At 35.3% G+C, this 14,239-nt stretch overlaps 2 protein-coding genes across 2 annotated transcripts; both read left to right on the plus strand.

Moving 5' to 3' along the window:
* The first annotated feature begins 748 nt into the window (after window positions 1-748).
* Window positions 749-11,290, plus strand: LOC657732 (citron Rho-interacting kinase). Its single transcript, XM_015980999.2, has 5 exons — window positions 749-2,443; window positions 4,847-6,850; window positions 6,903-7,390; window positions 7,440-7,723; window positions 10,061-11,290. The coding sequence occupies exons 1-5, from the start codon at window positions 995-997 to the stop codon at window positions 11,188-11,190; spliced, it is 5,355 nt and encodes a 1,784-aa protein (XP_015836485.1). The 5' UTR covers window positions 749-994; the 3' UTR covers window positions 11,191-11,290.
* Window positions 11,291-11,418: 128 nt separating this feature from the next.
* LOC107398900 (uncharacterized) lies at window positions 11,419-13,350 on the plus strand. Its single transcript, XM_015984459.2, has 2 exons — window positions 11,419-12,177; window positions 12,224-13,350. Exons 1-2 carry the CDS (start codon window positions 11,419-11,421, stop codon window positions 12,494-12,496), a joined length of 1,032 nt encoding a protein of 343 aa, XP_015839945.1. The 3' UTR covers window positions 12,497-13,350.
* The last annotated feature ends 889 nt before the right edge of the window (window positions 13,351-14,239 follow it).

The following is a 14,239-nucleotide window of genomic DNA, read 5'->3' on the forward strand; positions in this document are numbered from 1 at the left end:
ATTTTATTTTCCTTTTTTTACGAACAGTATCAGTAGTCAAATTTTTTGCAAGCTACAATTAGAGCCACATTTTTAAAATTTGAAATACGAGCAGGACAAATAAATGCAAATTAATGACGGACGGGACACAACAAAGATCTCACATTTTTTTCGTTGAACAATCGCTTCTGATTAATTTACTTTTTGCTTACACATGACGGATGGGACAAAAAAAAATTTGTGTGTGAAAATTGCTCTAAAAAATTTATTCAGACAATATTAAAATTGGACAGTGGAAATCACAAATTTTTGGTTTTGTTTAACAACGTAAATAAGAACAACATTCGATGATTCTGATAAGTGATAACGGACGGGACAGCAGAAGTTATAAAGATAAAAAGTAATACATATTACTAGTCAATTTACTTCTTCCCGACGTCCATTTTTTAAACTATAAAAAACTAGAAAAATATTCTTCAAAAAATATTCATCAGTTGTAGTATGTCAATATTTTACTGAAATATTTTTTTAAATAAGTTTCATATAATTGTAAAATAGTTTTTAACGATTAGATTGAAAGTATAAATTACATTCATTAGTTATTATTTTTTTGAAGTGCATGAAAAATTTATAACAGCTAATTTTGATAGGAAATGTGGCGGCGTTTTTATAATTTTGAAACAGCTTATACAAACTGAATCCAGTATTTTGAAATGCATGGTGGGTTGCATACCCCACATTAAACTGTATTTTCTTGCAAAATGTTCCAAACATGATTTTTATACGCAATAAACACCAAAATCGTTATTTGAAGTCTACAATTTTGCAAAAATAATGCAACTTTGTTAAATAGTGCCCTTTTCGCACCGAAATTCTGGTGATTTTGTCGCTTGTGATGGCACCACTTTCGCAAACCTAGTGTCAAGAGTGTAACGGTTTTTTCAAATTTCAATCAAACCCGTGTTTACTTTCCACTTTTCCGTGTTTAAAATGTGTGTATGAGTGTGTTTTTGTCATGGAAGCGTCCCAAGAGTCCATCAGTTCCCGAAGGGACAAACTCAACACTCAAATAATCGGCGACCAAAAACTCACCCTCATCAACCGAGAATGCCTCCTGGACGCCCTTCAGGCCCTTTACGACGAATGCAGTCTGGACGCTTTGCAAAAATACGACAAACAAATCGCCCAATTTGTGAGCAAGTACAAAAACACGCTCCTTGAGGTGAAAAAACTGCGTGTGAATGAGACCGATTTCGAGATAAAGGATGTGATAGGACGGGGGCACTTTGGGGAGGTGCATGTCGTGAAGGAGAAGCAAACTGGGGATATTTACGCCATGAAGACGATACGAAAGTGTGACAGTTTCGAGAAAACTAACTTTGATGTTGAGCGAGATATAATGGCCTTTGCGGCTTCGCCCTGGATCACAAGTCTCCAGTACGCGTTCCAGGACAGTGTCTACTTGTACTACGTGATGGAGTACCACCCTGGGGGCGACTTGCTGGGGCTCTTGTACCGCCAAGGGGGCACCTTGCCCGAAAGCGCCGCCACCTTCTACCTCGCCGAAATTGTCCTCGCTCTGGAAGACCTGCACTCGATGGGGTTCGTCCACCGGGACATCAAACCCGACAACATCCTCCTCGACCGCTGCGGCCACCTAAAGTTGGTCGACTTCGGCTCAGCCGCCAAACTCAACCAGCAGGGGGCCGTGGACAAGGGGCTTCCGGTGGGCACCCCCGACTACATCGCCCCCGAGGTGCTCCAGTCCCTCGAGCGCAACTCCAAGTCGCACTACGGCGTGTCGTGCGATTTCTGGTCGTTGGGGGCCCTCGCCTTCGAGCTGGTCGTGGGCAAGCCCCCGTTTTCGGGGCAAAACACCTCAGTCACCTACTCGCGGATAATCAACCACTCGAACAATTTGAAATTCCCCCAGGATGTGTGCTTGACACAAGCCTACGTCTCCCTGGTTCGGGGTCTCCTGACTGAGGCGAAGGCCCGCCTGAGGGGGCCCCAGATCAAGAAACACCCCCTTTTCAAGCACATTCATTTCGATTCGTTGCGCGATCAAGTGCCCCCCTATGTCCCCAAAATCAGCTCGATGGAGGATACGAGTAATTTTGCAGACGTGGGGGCGAAGAAAACCACCCCAAGTATGGAGAACTTCAAGAAGAAGACGCAGTTTTCCGGGAGGAATTTGCCCTTTATTGGGTTTACGTTCACCCCAGGGGCGAGCTCTTGTGGGAGGGAGTTTGATCGGAATTCGAGGGCCAAGGACGAGATTATTAGGAATATGAGGGAAGAGTTGGAGGTGGTGAGGAGGGATTTGATGAAACGGGAGGATTTTGAGGAGGTCAAGTTGGTTTTGGAGAAAAAGATTCTCGAGAAAAACCAGAAGTTGGAGAATATTGAAAGTGTGAGGGAGAAGTTGGAGAGGGATTTGGCTGCAAGCATGGCCGAGAGTACGGTAAGGATTTTTTTTTTCAATAATATTTTATTGCATTTTTTGTTCTAATATGACAAGAATGGGATTTTTTTAAGGTTTAGTTTTCACTTTCTTCATTTTTTTGCATGTTATATAACATGAGATCGAAAATATACTGAATTAGAGCAAGCTATGTCTGGAACTTGTAGTCAAAGTTACACATCACTGTCAAGGCTTGCTCTAATTGAGTACATTTTCGGTCTCATGTTATTTTCTTTCTTAATTTTTATTTGTTTTCAATAAGTAATTATAAACTTGCTATAAAGGCAACTTATTTTTATCATCACGGTTACACAAGGTAAAAAGTTGTTTCAGTATTCGTCCACTTATAATTTTGTATTAAATATATTTTTTATTTAAGCGAAATTTTATGATTTATAGTGTTATCCTATATTTTCCTAATTTCTTGATAAAATTGTTGCTTGCTTTAGAATTACGTTTATTTGAATTTGAAATTTTTACTTCTTTTATTTGTTCTTTTTTTCTCATAACAACACTTAAATATCGCTTGTCTCTACAATGACACTGATTTTTTGCAGCGATTTAACATTAATTACTCAATAATTACTGATTTTAATTATAGAAAAATTCTGAAAAAAATCATGTCCATAGAAAAAAATATTAGGTATTTTATTGCAAACACTGAATTCTGTGTCTGTTAATTTTTGAGATATATAGTAGGTAAAAATATTCTTTTAGCCTAATCAGGTTGTATTAATAACCGTTGAAATCACTTTAATAATTCGTTTAATTTCTTTATTATTTTGTAATGTTTTTCTTCTGTTTAACTTCTGTTTGAAATAGAAATTGGCAAGATATGGTTATTTTTTTCAGTGTAACAATAGCCTTCTTGATATTAAAAACAATTTCAAGTAAACCGTTTAATTTAGGTTTCAGTTTTAATTTATTTTATTTTTTATCTTCTCATTTTTGTTTCTAATAAAGTTTGCAGTTCTTTCCGTTTTTTATTTTCGTACTAACCTTCTGACTGGCATACCTAGGGATTAAGTAATTCGTTCACTTTTTTTGTTTATTATTGTTTTATACTTTTACATTACTTTTATCTGATTTTTTCATCATTTTATTTTTAAATAATACAAGTTTTGCATTGTTTCTCTTTTTTTTTTATTAATAATAACCTTGTTGGCATACAAGCGTGTAATGATTGCTTATCGTTTTTTATTTTTTTGTATTTTTTATCATTCTTTCTTTCTAATAAAGTTTTTATACTCCTTTTCTATGACTCTAGTAATATCATATTCCCCGTATCATTGAATACCTAGTTATTTATTTTAAGAGTTTTATGTAAATCGGGTGCTTTATTTCACTAGTTCAAATAAATAAATGAACCAATATACACGAAAACGAGTTGAATACAACATTTTATTCGTCGAATTAGATTCAACAAGACTTAAAATTGCTATAAATTTGTTCAAAATAATGTGACATTTCGTGTTGAGACTGCCAAACACTTCTCAAAACTTTCTTACACAAAAGAAAAACCGTAAATGCCAAAGAATATAAGGAAGTGCTGAAAAATTATGAAAAAAGTTCATGTTCTTAGAAAAAAATATAAGGTATTTTATTCCAAACGCTAAATTCTGTGTGATTATTAGTTTTTAAAATATAGTAGATAAAAGTATACTTTTATCATAATCAGCTTGTATTAATAACCACTGAAAATTTTTAATAATAATTCACTTAATTTGTTTATTGTTTAGTAACGTTTTTCTTGTTTGAAGTACAAATTTGGCGTTATTTGCAATATTTTTTTCAACGTAACAAACGCCTTGTTGAAATTTTACTTTTTTTTACTTCTTTTACTTTTTGCCTAGTCATTTTTGTTTGAAACAAAGATTGTAGTTTTTTTCTGATTTTTATTATCAGTATTATTTAATGTTCTAAAACCTCGTATTATCCTTCTGGTTGGCATGTCTAGAGATTAAAAAATTCTTTAATTTTTTTAGTGTTTTATACTTTCCCATTATTTTTATCTGAAGTTTTTATCATTTATGTGTTAAATACAAATTTTGCATTGTTTCGTTTTTTTTAATAATAGTAATTAACTTATTGGCTCACAAATACTACAATAACCGTGTAATAATTATTGGTTATCGTTCTTTATTTATATATTCTTTATTATTGTTGGTAATACAGTTTTCTATTTTTTTTTACGTGTTATTAATCTACTCGTATTTCTCGTGGTATTGAAAACTATTCTAAATATGGAATTCGTTTAATTTTTCATCACTTACACTTTTTTAGTATGTTGTTCAATTTTGTTTCTTTTTTTTTCACTACCCAACGATTATAACGATTAGTTTAATTAATGTGTTGCGTATTTATTATTTCATTTATTATTATTTTTGTTTACTCCCTTGTTAGGCATTGAAAAGAACTCTCGAAATCGAGCGAAAAGACCGCGCCGAACTCGAACGCAAAGCCCTCGACTTAATAAAATCGGCAAAAATCAAATGGGAAACATCCGAACGCAACAAAATCGAATCATTAAAACTAGAAATTGAGCAACAAAAAGAAAAAATCGCCCAACTTGGAACCACCAACAAAATGCTAAACGAACAATTACAAAAAGCTTTCAAAATGGAAAACAAACATAAAGAATCGATAGAAGCAGTCGAACACTTAAATCGGCGAAGCGTAATAGGACTTGAGTCACGAATTGAAAAAGTCGCCTTAGATTCGAAACAAAAGATTATGAGTCTTCAAGCCACCTTAGACGAAACAATTAAACAAAAGAAGGAGTTAGAGTTTGAAATTGAGAAATTAAAAGACAGTGAGGACGAATTGAGGAAAAAACTGTCGAAATCTTGTGATGATTATACTGTTCTGAATGGAGCGGCTCTCGAGGCCGAAAAACTCGTTAAAGAACTTGGGCAGAAAGTGGGCGATTTTGAGCGTGAATTTGAAAAGGCGGAAAGCTACAAAGCGAAGATCAAGACTTTAAGTCGGGAAATTGACGATTTTAAGGCGAAAATTCGTGATTTGGAAAATGCGAATTTGTTACTCAAAGAGGAAAATAAGAGTATTGAAGAGTTTAAGAATCAGATAAATTCACTAAAAGACACTAAGGTACAAAATGAGCGAAAAATCAACGAACTGGAGAGCAAGTTACAAGAAGAGGAGCAAAAATGTGTCACACTGAAGAAAGAATTGGACAATTCGCAAAATCTAATCAACGAGAGTCAACAGTTGAAGGAATTGAGGGTAAAAATGTGGAAAATGGAGAAGGAGTTAGGTAATGCAAAGATCGACAAACGAATAGTTGAGCGTGAACTTAAAGATGCAGAAAATGAAATAAAAAATCTCAATGAAGAAATAAAAAATTTGAAAGATAAGATAGAAGAGAATCGGAAAATTCACTCCGCCGCCTTGTTAGAATTGAACAATATTAACGAAAACCTGTCTTTGGAAATGGTCAAAGTCAGGGAATCCCACAAAAACTTGGAAGAAAACCTCGAAAGTGAGAAGAACCGAAACGGTGAAGAGAAACAACTAATCGTCCAACTCAGAGACACTATCAGCGAAAAGAACAAAACAATTTCCACAATCCAGTCCCAACTGCAATCTTCCAGACACGAACTCGCAACCCTTGAAGAGAAAAACCAGAAATTGCTCGAATCAAACCTGAAAAAGTCCAAACAATTTGAAGAAATCTCGAACGAAAAAGAGAAATTATCAAGGGAAGTGAACGAAACGAAGAGACAATTAGAAAACGCCCAAACGAATCTAGAAGCCTTGCGTGAGGCTTGCCTCATCATCGAAAATCAAGTGATCGAGTACGAAAAAATCAACTCTTCGATCCAGGCCGAAAAATCGAGTCTTGCCGAAAACACCGAGAAACTGATCAAGGATTTGTGCAAAGCCAAGGAGGAAATCCAGGAGGCGAAGAAGGCCACCAATGAGGAGAAATCGCTGCGGCTATTGGCCGAAACTAAGGCGAAACGATTGGCGGAGGATGTGGAGTTGTTGCAGAATGAGTGTGAGGCTTACAAAGATCAGTGTTTTAAATTTAAAGAGTGTTCGAATAATTTGAGTGAAGAGCTGACGCTTTCGGAGGAGAGGGTCTCCGATTTGGAGGTTACCCTCAAATCGTACGAGAGGCAAATTGAGGATTTCGTCTCCGAAAGTAACATCTTGAAAGAGGAGATTTCGCAATATTTGACTCAAATGGCCGCCCTCAAAGAGTCGAATTTCAAACTCAAACAGCAAATTCAGGACTTGAAGGAGGCGCGGAATGTACTAGTGGAGAAGGTTGAGGAGTTGGAGAGGGTCCTCAATGGTAAAGTCAACTATTACGAAGAACGGGAGATGAAGAACGAGTCGATTATTAAGCAACAAACCAAGCTGATTGAGTATCTCCAAGTTAAGGTAAGTAGTGTTATTAAGACACTCGTTTGAGTGCTGAAATAAATTTTATCAGATTGACGAACACAACAGTAAAAAACGAACACTGACTGATAAATTGTTCGGTTCGAAGAAAGAAAATGTGCAACCTTTGGTCCTTCCGGTCAATAAAGACCTGGAAGGACAATTGGCGAAACAAAAACAAATCAACAAAAACCTACAAGAGGAAATATACAAATTGAAGGCGGAGCTTAACTGTCGCACACCAATCACAAAAGTGCAACGTCACAAATCGGAAATCGTGTCACCTAAGACCAGATCGCCTCAAATAATATCACACAAATTTATACTAAAGCTTTGTAAAAACTTGACACGTTGTGACCACTGCGCCAAACAAATCATGGTGGGCCGTGACGTCAACACATGTACGAAATGTCACGTCAACGTGCATCAAAATTGTGTCAGTTCTGTCAAAAGTACTTGCGGCTTGCCTAACACATGTGTCAAAAACCGTAAAAGCGAATCAAATGTCGTAATTTACGAAGGTTGGATTAAATTACTTACGTGAGTGTGATAGTAGTGGTAATAATTATTTGATGGTGTTTTGTTTTAGTAAAAACAACACTTGGGACAAAAAATACGCTTGTTTGACTGATTCCAAATTGAATGTTTATTTAACTAAAGATAAGAAAAGTCTGACGGAATCGTTTGATTTGAAATTGCCAAATTCGAGGAAGAAAGTTGTTTTGGAACCGCTGCCGTCTGAAATCGGGGTGAATGTTGCCAGTACGGACCTGCCGTTTGTGATGAAAGTGGAGGTTTTGGTACAGGGTGGGCCGATGGTTTCGATGGTTTTTATGGCCTTGTCGGTGGAGGAGAGGAATCAGTGGTATAAAGGTAGGTTTTTCATGGCCCACGGGGGCAACAAATTTCTTTTCTAAACCATTACATTAATAATAATATTTAATATAAAGGAAATTTCGAAAAAGGCATTCTTTGGCAAAAGTAATAATTAATATTATTCGCACACCATTCGCATACTATTTGCGTTTTTTTGCAAACTTTTTTTAATTTTTGAAGAAGTGAAAAATGTATGCTAAAATGTTAAAATATGTTCAATTGCCTGCAGACTTTTTATTGATTTAATTAATACAGGTATTCACAGTCTTACTTGAAACAGTCTGCAGATTAAAGTTTCGATGTGTTTGAAATTTAAAAAAAAATAAATCACAAATAACAAAATTTAGAAAAGTTACAAAAGGTATTCTTTACCTTTGAATAAAGGTGCTATTTTTTATAAATAGGTACACTTTTTTATTTTTTATAAAGGGTGTATGCGCAATTTTTTAATAAACCAATTAATCATCAGTTTTGCACTCAGCTTTTCGGACTATAATAAATAAAAATAAGAAAATAATAATAATAATAATAACACTTTATTTGCACATGCGAAGTTCAGATGAACAGCAAGCTGCTGTTTTCTGCTCTTCCCCTCCTCAAACCTTACAAAAAAGAAGAAAAATATATCAAATAAATAAAAGAAAATAAACAAACATAACGAAGAAGTACAAAATAACTAGTAGATTTCTATGCCCCTGTTGTTCAGTTTTTTATATTATGTTTCGCTTATTAGATAACGCAAGGCAACAATAAAAATGTTTCGGATTCAAAAACATCTATTTCCGAAATATTTTGACTAACATAAAAAGTTTTAATTAGCTCCTATTTTCAAGGTACAGAACTTATTTAAATAATTAAAACTCTTCTATGACTGGTTTTTGGGAAATTTATTCTCAAATTAATTCTATGATTGACCTTTTAAGTTAAGTTTCAAAAAATTTAACATTTAATTTTGCATTTAATAATAATAATAATAGTCCGTCTTTATTAGAATTGTAAATACAACTCGGGAGACGAAGTCTAACATTTAGACTAGAACTTAATCCCCTTAACAATTAAGAACTAAATGAACAGAAAAATATATAAATAAATAAAAGAAATGAAAATTACAAAAATTGACTGTTCAAGACTAAAAAAAATTAAAGGAACATAAGAGAAAATAAAATAAGCAGAAAATAACAAAAAGCAAAAGGAATTCCGGAGAAAAAATTGAAGATTACAGAAATATGCTTTTATTTTATTGCGAAAATTGCACATCGAGAGTTTTTCTTAAAACAAATGACATTTATTGTATTGTAAGAAAGTGATCTTTCAAATATTGTTGTTTTGAAAATTTGTTTTTAATCATTTTTTTAAGCCGTACTTTTATAAAAAATATTACACAAATTATTGTCTTCTTAAATTTACGAGCTGTTGTCTTTCTAGAAAACAAGAGCTAATCAAAAATTTTCATGGCCATATATTTTTTTATTTTTTCTCGACCCAAAATTATTGAGATTTAGCTATTTAGAACCAGATAGCAATTCTCTGCTTCTAGGATTCGGTTTTTAGGCTAATATGCCGTTCTTATTTTATTTTACATAAAAAATTAAACATGTGATAATAGGGAAATATGTGTTAAATTTTTTACCGATTTTTAAACTAATTTCATGCGTCTATTAGCATGTTTTGAAATAAAAAAATAATAGTATGAAAACGATACAATCCGAAAATTATCAAATTATCTCGAAAAAAAACCATACTTTATTGCAGATTTTTTTTTAGATAAGGACGCAATTATTAGTCAATAAATTATTTCTGATTTTTTCGAGTAAAAACTTATGTTTAACGCAAAACAGGCAGAAAATTCACAACAAACTCAGGTTGTTTTTTTAAGCGAAAATAACAGTTTTTTCGTTAGATGGTTCAATTTTCAGATTTTTTTAACTTTATCAAATTAAACTGAAAAAAGTTTTTACATTTTTTAACGTTAAATTACATTTCTGAGCTAAAACTGGCCGCAAATTGCAGAATCATACCAAAGTAGGCATTTTTTAAAAAAGTTTTGAGCTAGATTTTAGCAAAATAAGCTGAAGAATTACCATTTTAGGTTGCAATAACATTCTTTTGACTTCATCGAGCGTTTTAATAATTGGTCTATCAGCATAAAAACATAAAATGTGGTCAAAGTGTTGTGAAAATTATAGTTTTTTAGTCATTAATTACGTGTTGTCGAAATTTTGTTAAATCAAACAAGTTGTAGGTGCTGAACATTTTTTTGATAATTTAGATTGTGTTTACTTAAAAATAAGTTCTACGTGTTTTTTCAACGCAAATCGAAATAATGTCTCTCAGCATTTCAAGAGCTCTTCGACGAAGCCGCCGGCCAACACCTGGAGGCCATCTTCACCCTCCCTGACCAAATTTACGCCAACTGCGTCCTGGATCTCACCAAAAACATCAAAGTTTTAGGCACCGACCAAGGTCTATTTTCCTACCACAACGATCAACTTGTACATATCGAGGGCCCCACCGACATACATCACATATCAATAATCCCCAACTCTAACACCGTGGTCATGATCTCAGACCTAACTAGCATTTTAATCTCATGTGACTTAAACCACCTCATTAATTTAACCCAATGCGCACCTTGTACTAAACCAGTCCTTAATTATCGCACAATCAATATCAAAGAAATGGACGGTTTTCACTACTTGCAAACGTCGAAATTCCCCAAACACCAATTATTTTGTGCCGCGACTTGTCGCCAGTTGGTAATCGTGAAATACGACTGCGAAAATTACGAATTCGTTCCGTTGCGGATTATGGACACGGCCGAACCGCTGGGGTGTGCGTTATTTACGGAACACTCGCTGATTGTGGGCGCTGATAAATTTTTCGAAATCGATTTAGCCACTTTCAAGGCCGAGGAATTCCTCGATGGGTCAGACGCGAGGTTGAAATTCGCAGTCAAGTGTCACAAAATGCAGTCGTTTCCGGTCGCAATTTTGGAAATTTCGCAAAATCCGAAGGAGTTTTTGGTCTGTTTTAACGAATTTTCGGTGTTTGTGGACGAGTATGGGCGGAGTTCGCGCGAGGAGGAGTTGAAAACGAGTTATCTGCCAATTGGGTTCCACTTTGTGGCGCCTTTTTTGTATATTATTCAGTACAGTGGAGTGGAAGTTTTGAAAGTTGGTGGAAACGTGGCGAATGTGACGGTTGATTTGAAAAACATGCGGTTTTTGGGGGAAAGCCCGAACGGGATTTATCTCTATCATGACGGAAGAGTTAAGTTGTTGGAGGGGCGCAGAGTGGTTGATTGTGACGATGTCAGTTCGGTCAGCCAATCGGAGGCCGGGGATGAGGATAGGTTTAGTTTTACGAGCTCGATGGTGCAAAGTCTCGATGGGAATTCCAGCGATTTGGAGAACAGTAGCGAGGAGAATGTGAGACGGGTTAAGTTTTCACAAACTAATTTATAAGTTGCACTGTACTTAAGTCTTGCCCTGTTTTATGTAGTATTTATTTTATTTTTCGTCACGTTTTGTACGGTTTTTATTAAATAAAGTGTCATTTATCAAGTGTTTTTGTACGGTCATCAAAATTAAATATTAATACGGAAATGGTTTATTATTATAAACCCATTTCCGCTACTCTTGAAACAAAAAAAGCACTGATCACATCTTTCCGTTACGGTAAAGTGTGTCAGTATGTCCAACTTGAAGAAGCTCAAGTTCTTGTTGAAACTGGGCCAATTGTTAGGGTTGGCACCTGTCAAGTTTTACGTTCAAAAATTCTACGTTGTGATTTTGGCGTTTTTGCTAACAGCAGGTGCTATAATTTCGCTGGTGTACCAAGCACCGGTTTACAAAGAATTGACGGACATTAAACTTGTCCTAAATATTTTATCAGACGTGACGTTATGGTTGTCAAATGTCAATTCTTTGACACTGACCTTGAAACGTAAAAAATGGAACTTACTTTTCAAAACTTTGACTCACGATGAACCTCGCAAGTCAAGTTTGGTGCAATTAATTCTGACACAGGCCATTTTTCTGATGTTTGTGTCATACAACATTTACGTGTGTCAAACCGTGTCAAATTTCGAATACTTTCAAAGAAAAATTCTCCTAATGATACAACTGTACTACCTGTATTTCGACGTAATTGTCATTTCTACGTTCCTCCAGTTGTTTTTGGAACATTACGAAGTCATAAATAGACAAACGCTTGACACTGCAGATGTCAAAACTTTGACAACAGTCGTCGAGAAAGAGTGTTACAAAATGAAAGTCACCATTGATGCGTTTAATGATATTTTCGGCTGGTCTTTCCTACTTTTTACGCTATATTCCAGCCTTTTACTTCTCGACTACGTCAGTTGTGTGGTAAGGAATGAATATAAGTACAAATCGGACAAAATGGCCGAAATCATATCATCAGATTTGCTACAACTTTGCATTTTTTTCGTAATTTTTTTACCCAATTTTTTCAAATTTTCACAATGTGTTTCAGGTCGCCCTGATTATTTTGATATTGCAATGCGGGAGAGTACGATCAGAAGTCGTAAAAATCTTAAATGTGCTTAAGAAAATTGCTTTAAGGCGCCAAACAACTAATGGCGACTTGGACGAACTTATCGTCACGCTTTCAGCTCATTATTTTCCGGTTTTCAGCGCTTGTGATTATTTCACGATTGAAACTAAGACCGTGTTGGATGTTTTGGGGGTCACTGTGACCTACCTCATCGTTATTATACAATTTGACGATAAAATAGTGCAAGTTTAGGCAAAAAATATTATTCTTACTAGTTCTACGCTCAAATAATTTTATTTGATTTGTTTTGACTGTTTAAAACTTGCCACAATTATCAAAAATAAATAAATGACGTTATTATGCAATTTAGTGGTGATATAGTACACAGATATGGTGGAGATTCGGGCAATTGACAAAAACAAAATAATTACGATTTTCAGTGCTTTTACATAAACTGTGGTGCCCAAGTTCAGTGTTTACACGGTTTAATTAAATTCAAGGAGGCGGATATTTTGACATTGACACGGGCTATTTTAAAAATTTCGCAAAATCCGAAGGAGTTTTTGGTTTGTTTTAACGAATTTTCGGTGTTCGTGGACGAGTATGGGCGGAGTTCGCGCGAGGAGGAGTTGAAAACGAGTTATCTGCCAATTGGGTTCCACTTTGTGGCGCCTTTTTTGTATATTATTCAGTACAGTGGAGTGGAAGTTTTGAAAGTTGGTGGAAACGTGGCGAATGTGACGGTTGATTTGAAAAACATGCGGTTTTGGGGGAAAGCCCGAACGGGATTTATCTCTATCATGACGGAAGAGTTAAGTTGTTGGAGGGGCGCAGAGTGGTTGATTGTGACGATGTCAGTTCGGTCAGCCAATCGGAGGCCGGGGATGAGGATAGGTTTAGTTTTACGAGCTCGATGGTGCAAAGTCTCGATGGGAATTCCAGCGATTTGGAGAACAGTAGCGAGGAGAATGTGAGACGGGTTAAGTTTTCACAAACTAATTTATAAGTTGCACTGTACTTAAGTCTTGCCCTGTTTTATGTAGTATTTATTTTATTTTTCGTCACGTTTTGTACGGTTTTTATTAAATAAAGTGTCATTTATCAAGTGTTTTTGTACGGTCATCAAAATTAAATATTAATACGGAAATGGTTTATTATTATAAACCCATTTCCGCTACTCTTGAAACAAAAAAAGCACTGATCACATCTTTCCGTTACGGTAAAGTGTGTCAGTATGTCCAACTTGAAGAAGCTCAAGTTCTTGTTGAAACTGGGCCAATTGTTAGGGTTGGCACCTGTCAAGTTTTACGTTCAAAAATTCTACGTTGTGATTTTGGCGTTTTTGCTAACAGCAGGTGCTATAATTTCGCTGGTGTACCAAGCACCGGTTTACAAAGAATTGACGGACATTAAACTTGTCCTAAATATTTTATCAGACGTGACGTTATGGTTGTCAAATGTCAATTCTTTGACACTGACCTTGAAACGTAAAAAATGGAACTTACTTTTCAAAACTTTGACTCACGATGAACCTCGCAAGTCAAGTTTGGTGCAATTAATTCTGACACAGGCCATTTTTCTGATGTTTGTGTCATACAACATTTACGTGTGTCAAACCGTGTCAAATTTCGAATACTTTCAAAGAAAAATTCTCCTAATGATACAACTGTACTACCTGTATTTCGACGTAATTGTCATTTCTACGTTCCTCCAGTTGTTTTTGGAACATTACGAAGTCATAAATAGACAAACGCTTGACACTGCAGATGTCAAAACTTTGACAACAGTCGTCGAGAAAGAGTGTTACAAAATGAAAGTCACCATTGATGCGTTTAATGATATTTTCGGCTGGTCTTTCCTACTTTTTACGCTATATTCCAGCCTTTTACTTCTCGACTACGTCAGTTGTGTGGTAAGGAATGAATATAAGTACAAATCGGACAAAATGGCCGAAATCATATCATCAGATTTGCTACAACTTTGCATTTTTTTCGT

This window comes from Tribolium castaneum, chromosome 8 (assembly GCF_031307605.1).
Source record: "Tribolium castaneum strain GA2 chromosome 8, icTriCast1.1, whole genome shotgun sequence".
Taxonomy (NCBI): Eukaryota; Metazoa; Arthropoda; class Insecta; order Coleoptera; family Tenebrionidae; genus Tribolium; species Tribolium castaneum.

Coding starts and splice junctions, on each gene's coding strand:
- LOC657732 (XM_015980999.2), top strand. CDS start 995: ATGGAAGCGTCCCAAGAGTCCATCAGTTCCCGAAGGGACAAACTCAAC. Junction 2,444..4,846: donor CAAGCATGGCCGAGAGTACG/GTAAGGATTTTT, acceptor CTCCCTTGTTAG/GCATTGAAAAGAACTCTCGA. Junction 7,391..7,439: donor GGTTGGATTAAATTACTTAC/GTGAGTGTGATA, acceptor GTTTTGTTTTAG/TAAAAACAACACTTGGGACA.
- LOC107398900 (XM_015984459.2), top strand. CDS start 11,419: ATGTCCAACTTGAAGAAGCTCAAGTTCTTGTTGAAACTGGGCCAATTG. Junction 12,178..12,223: donor TACAACTTTGCATTTTTTTC/GTAATTTTTTTA, acceptor AATGTGTTTCAG/GTCGCCCTGATTATTTTGAT.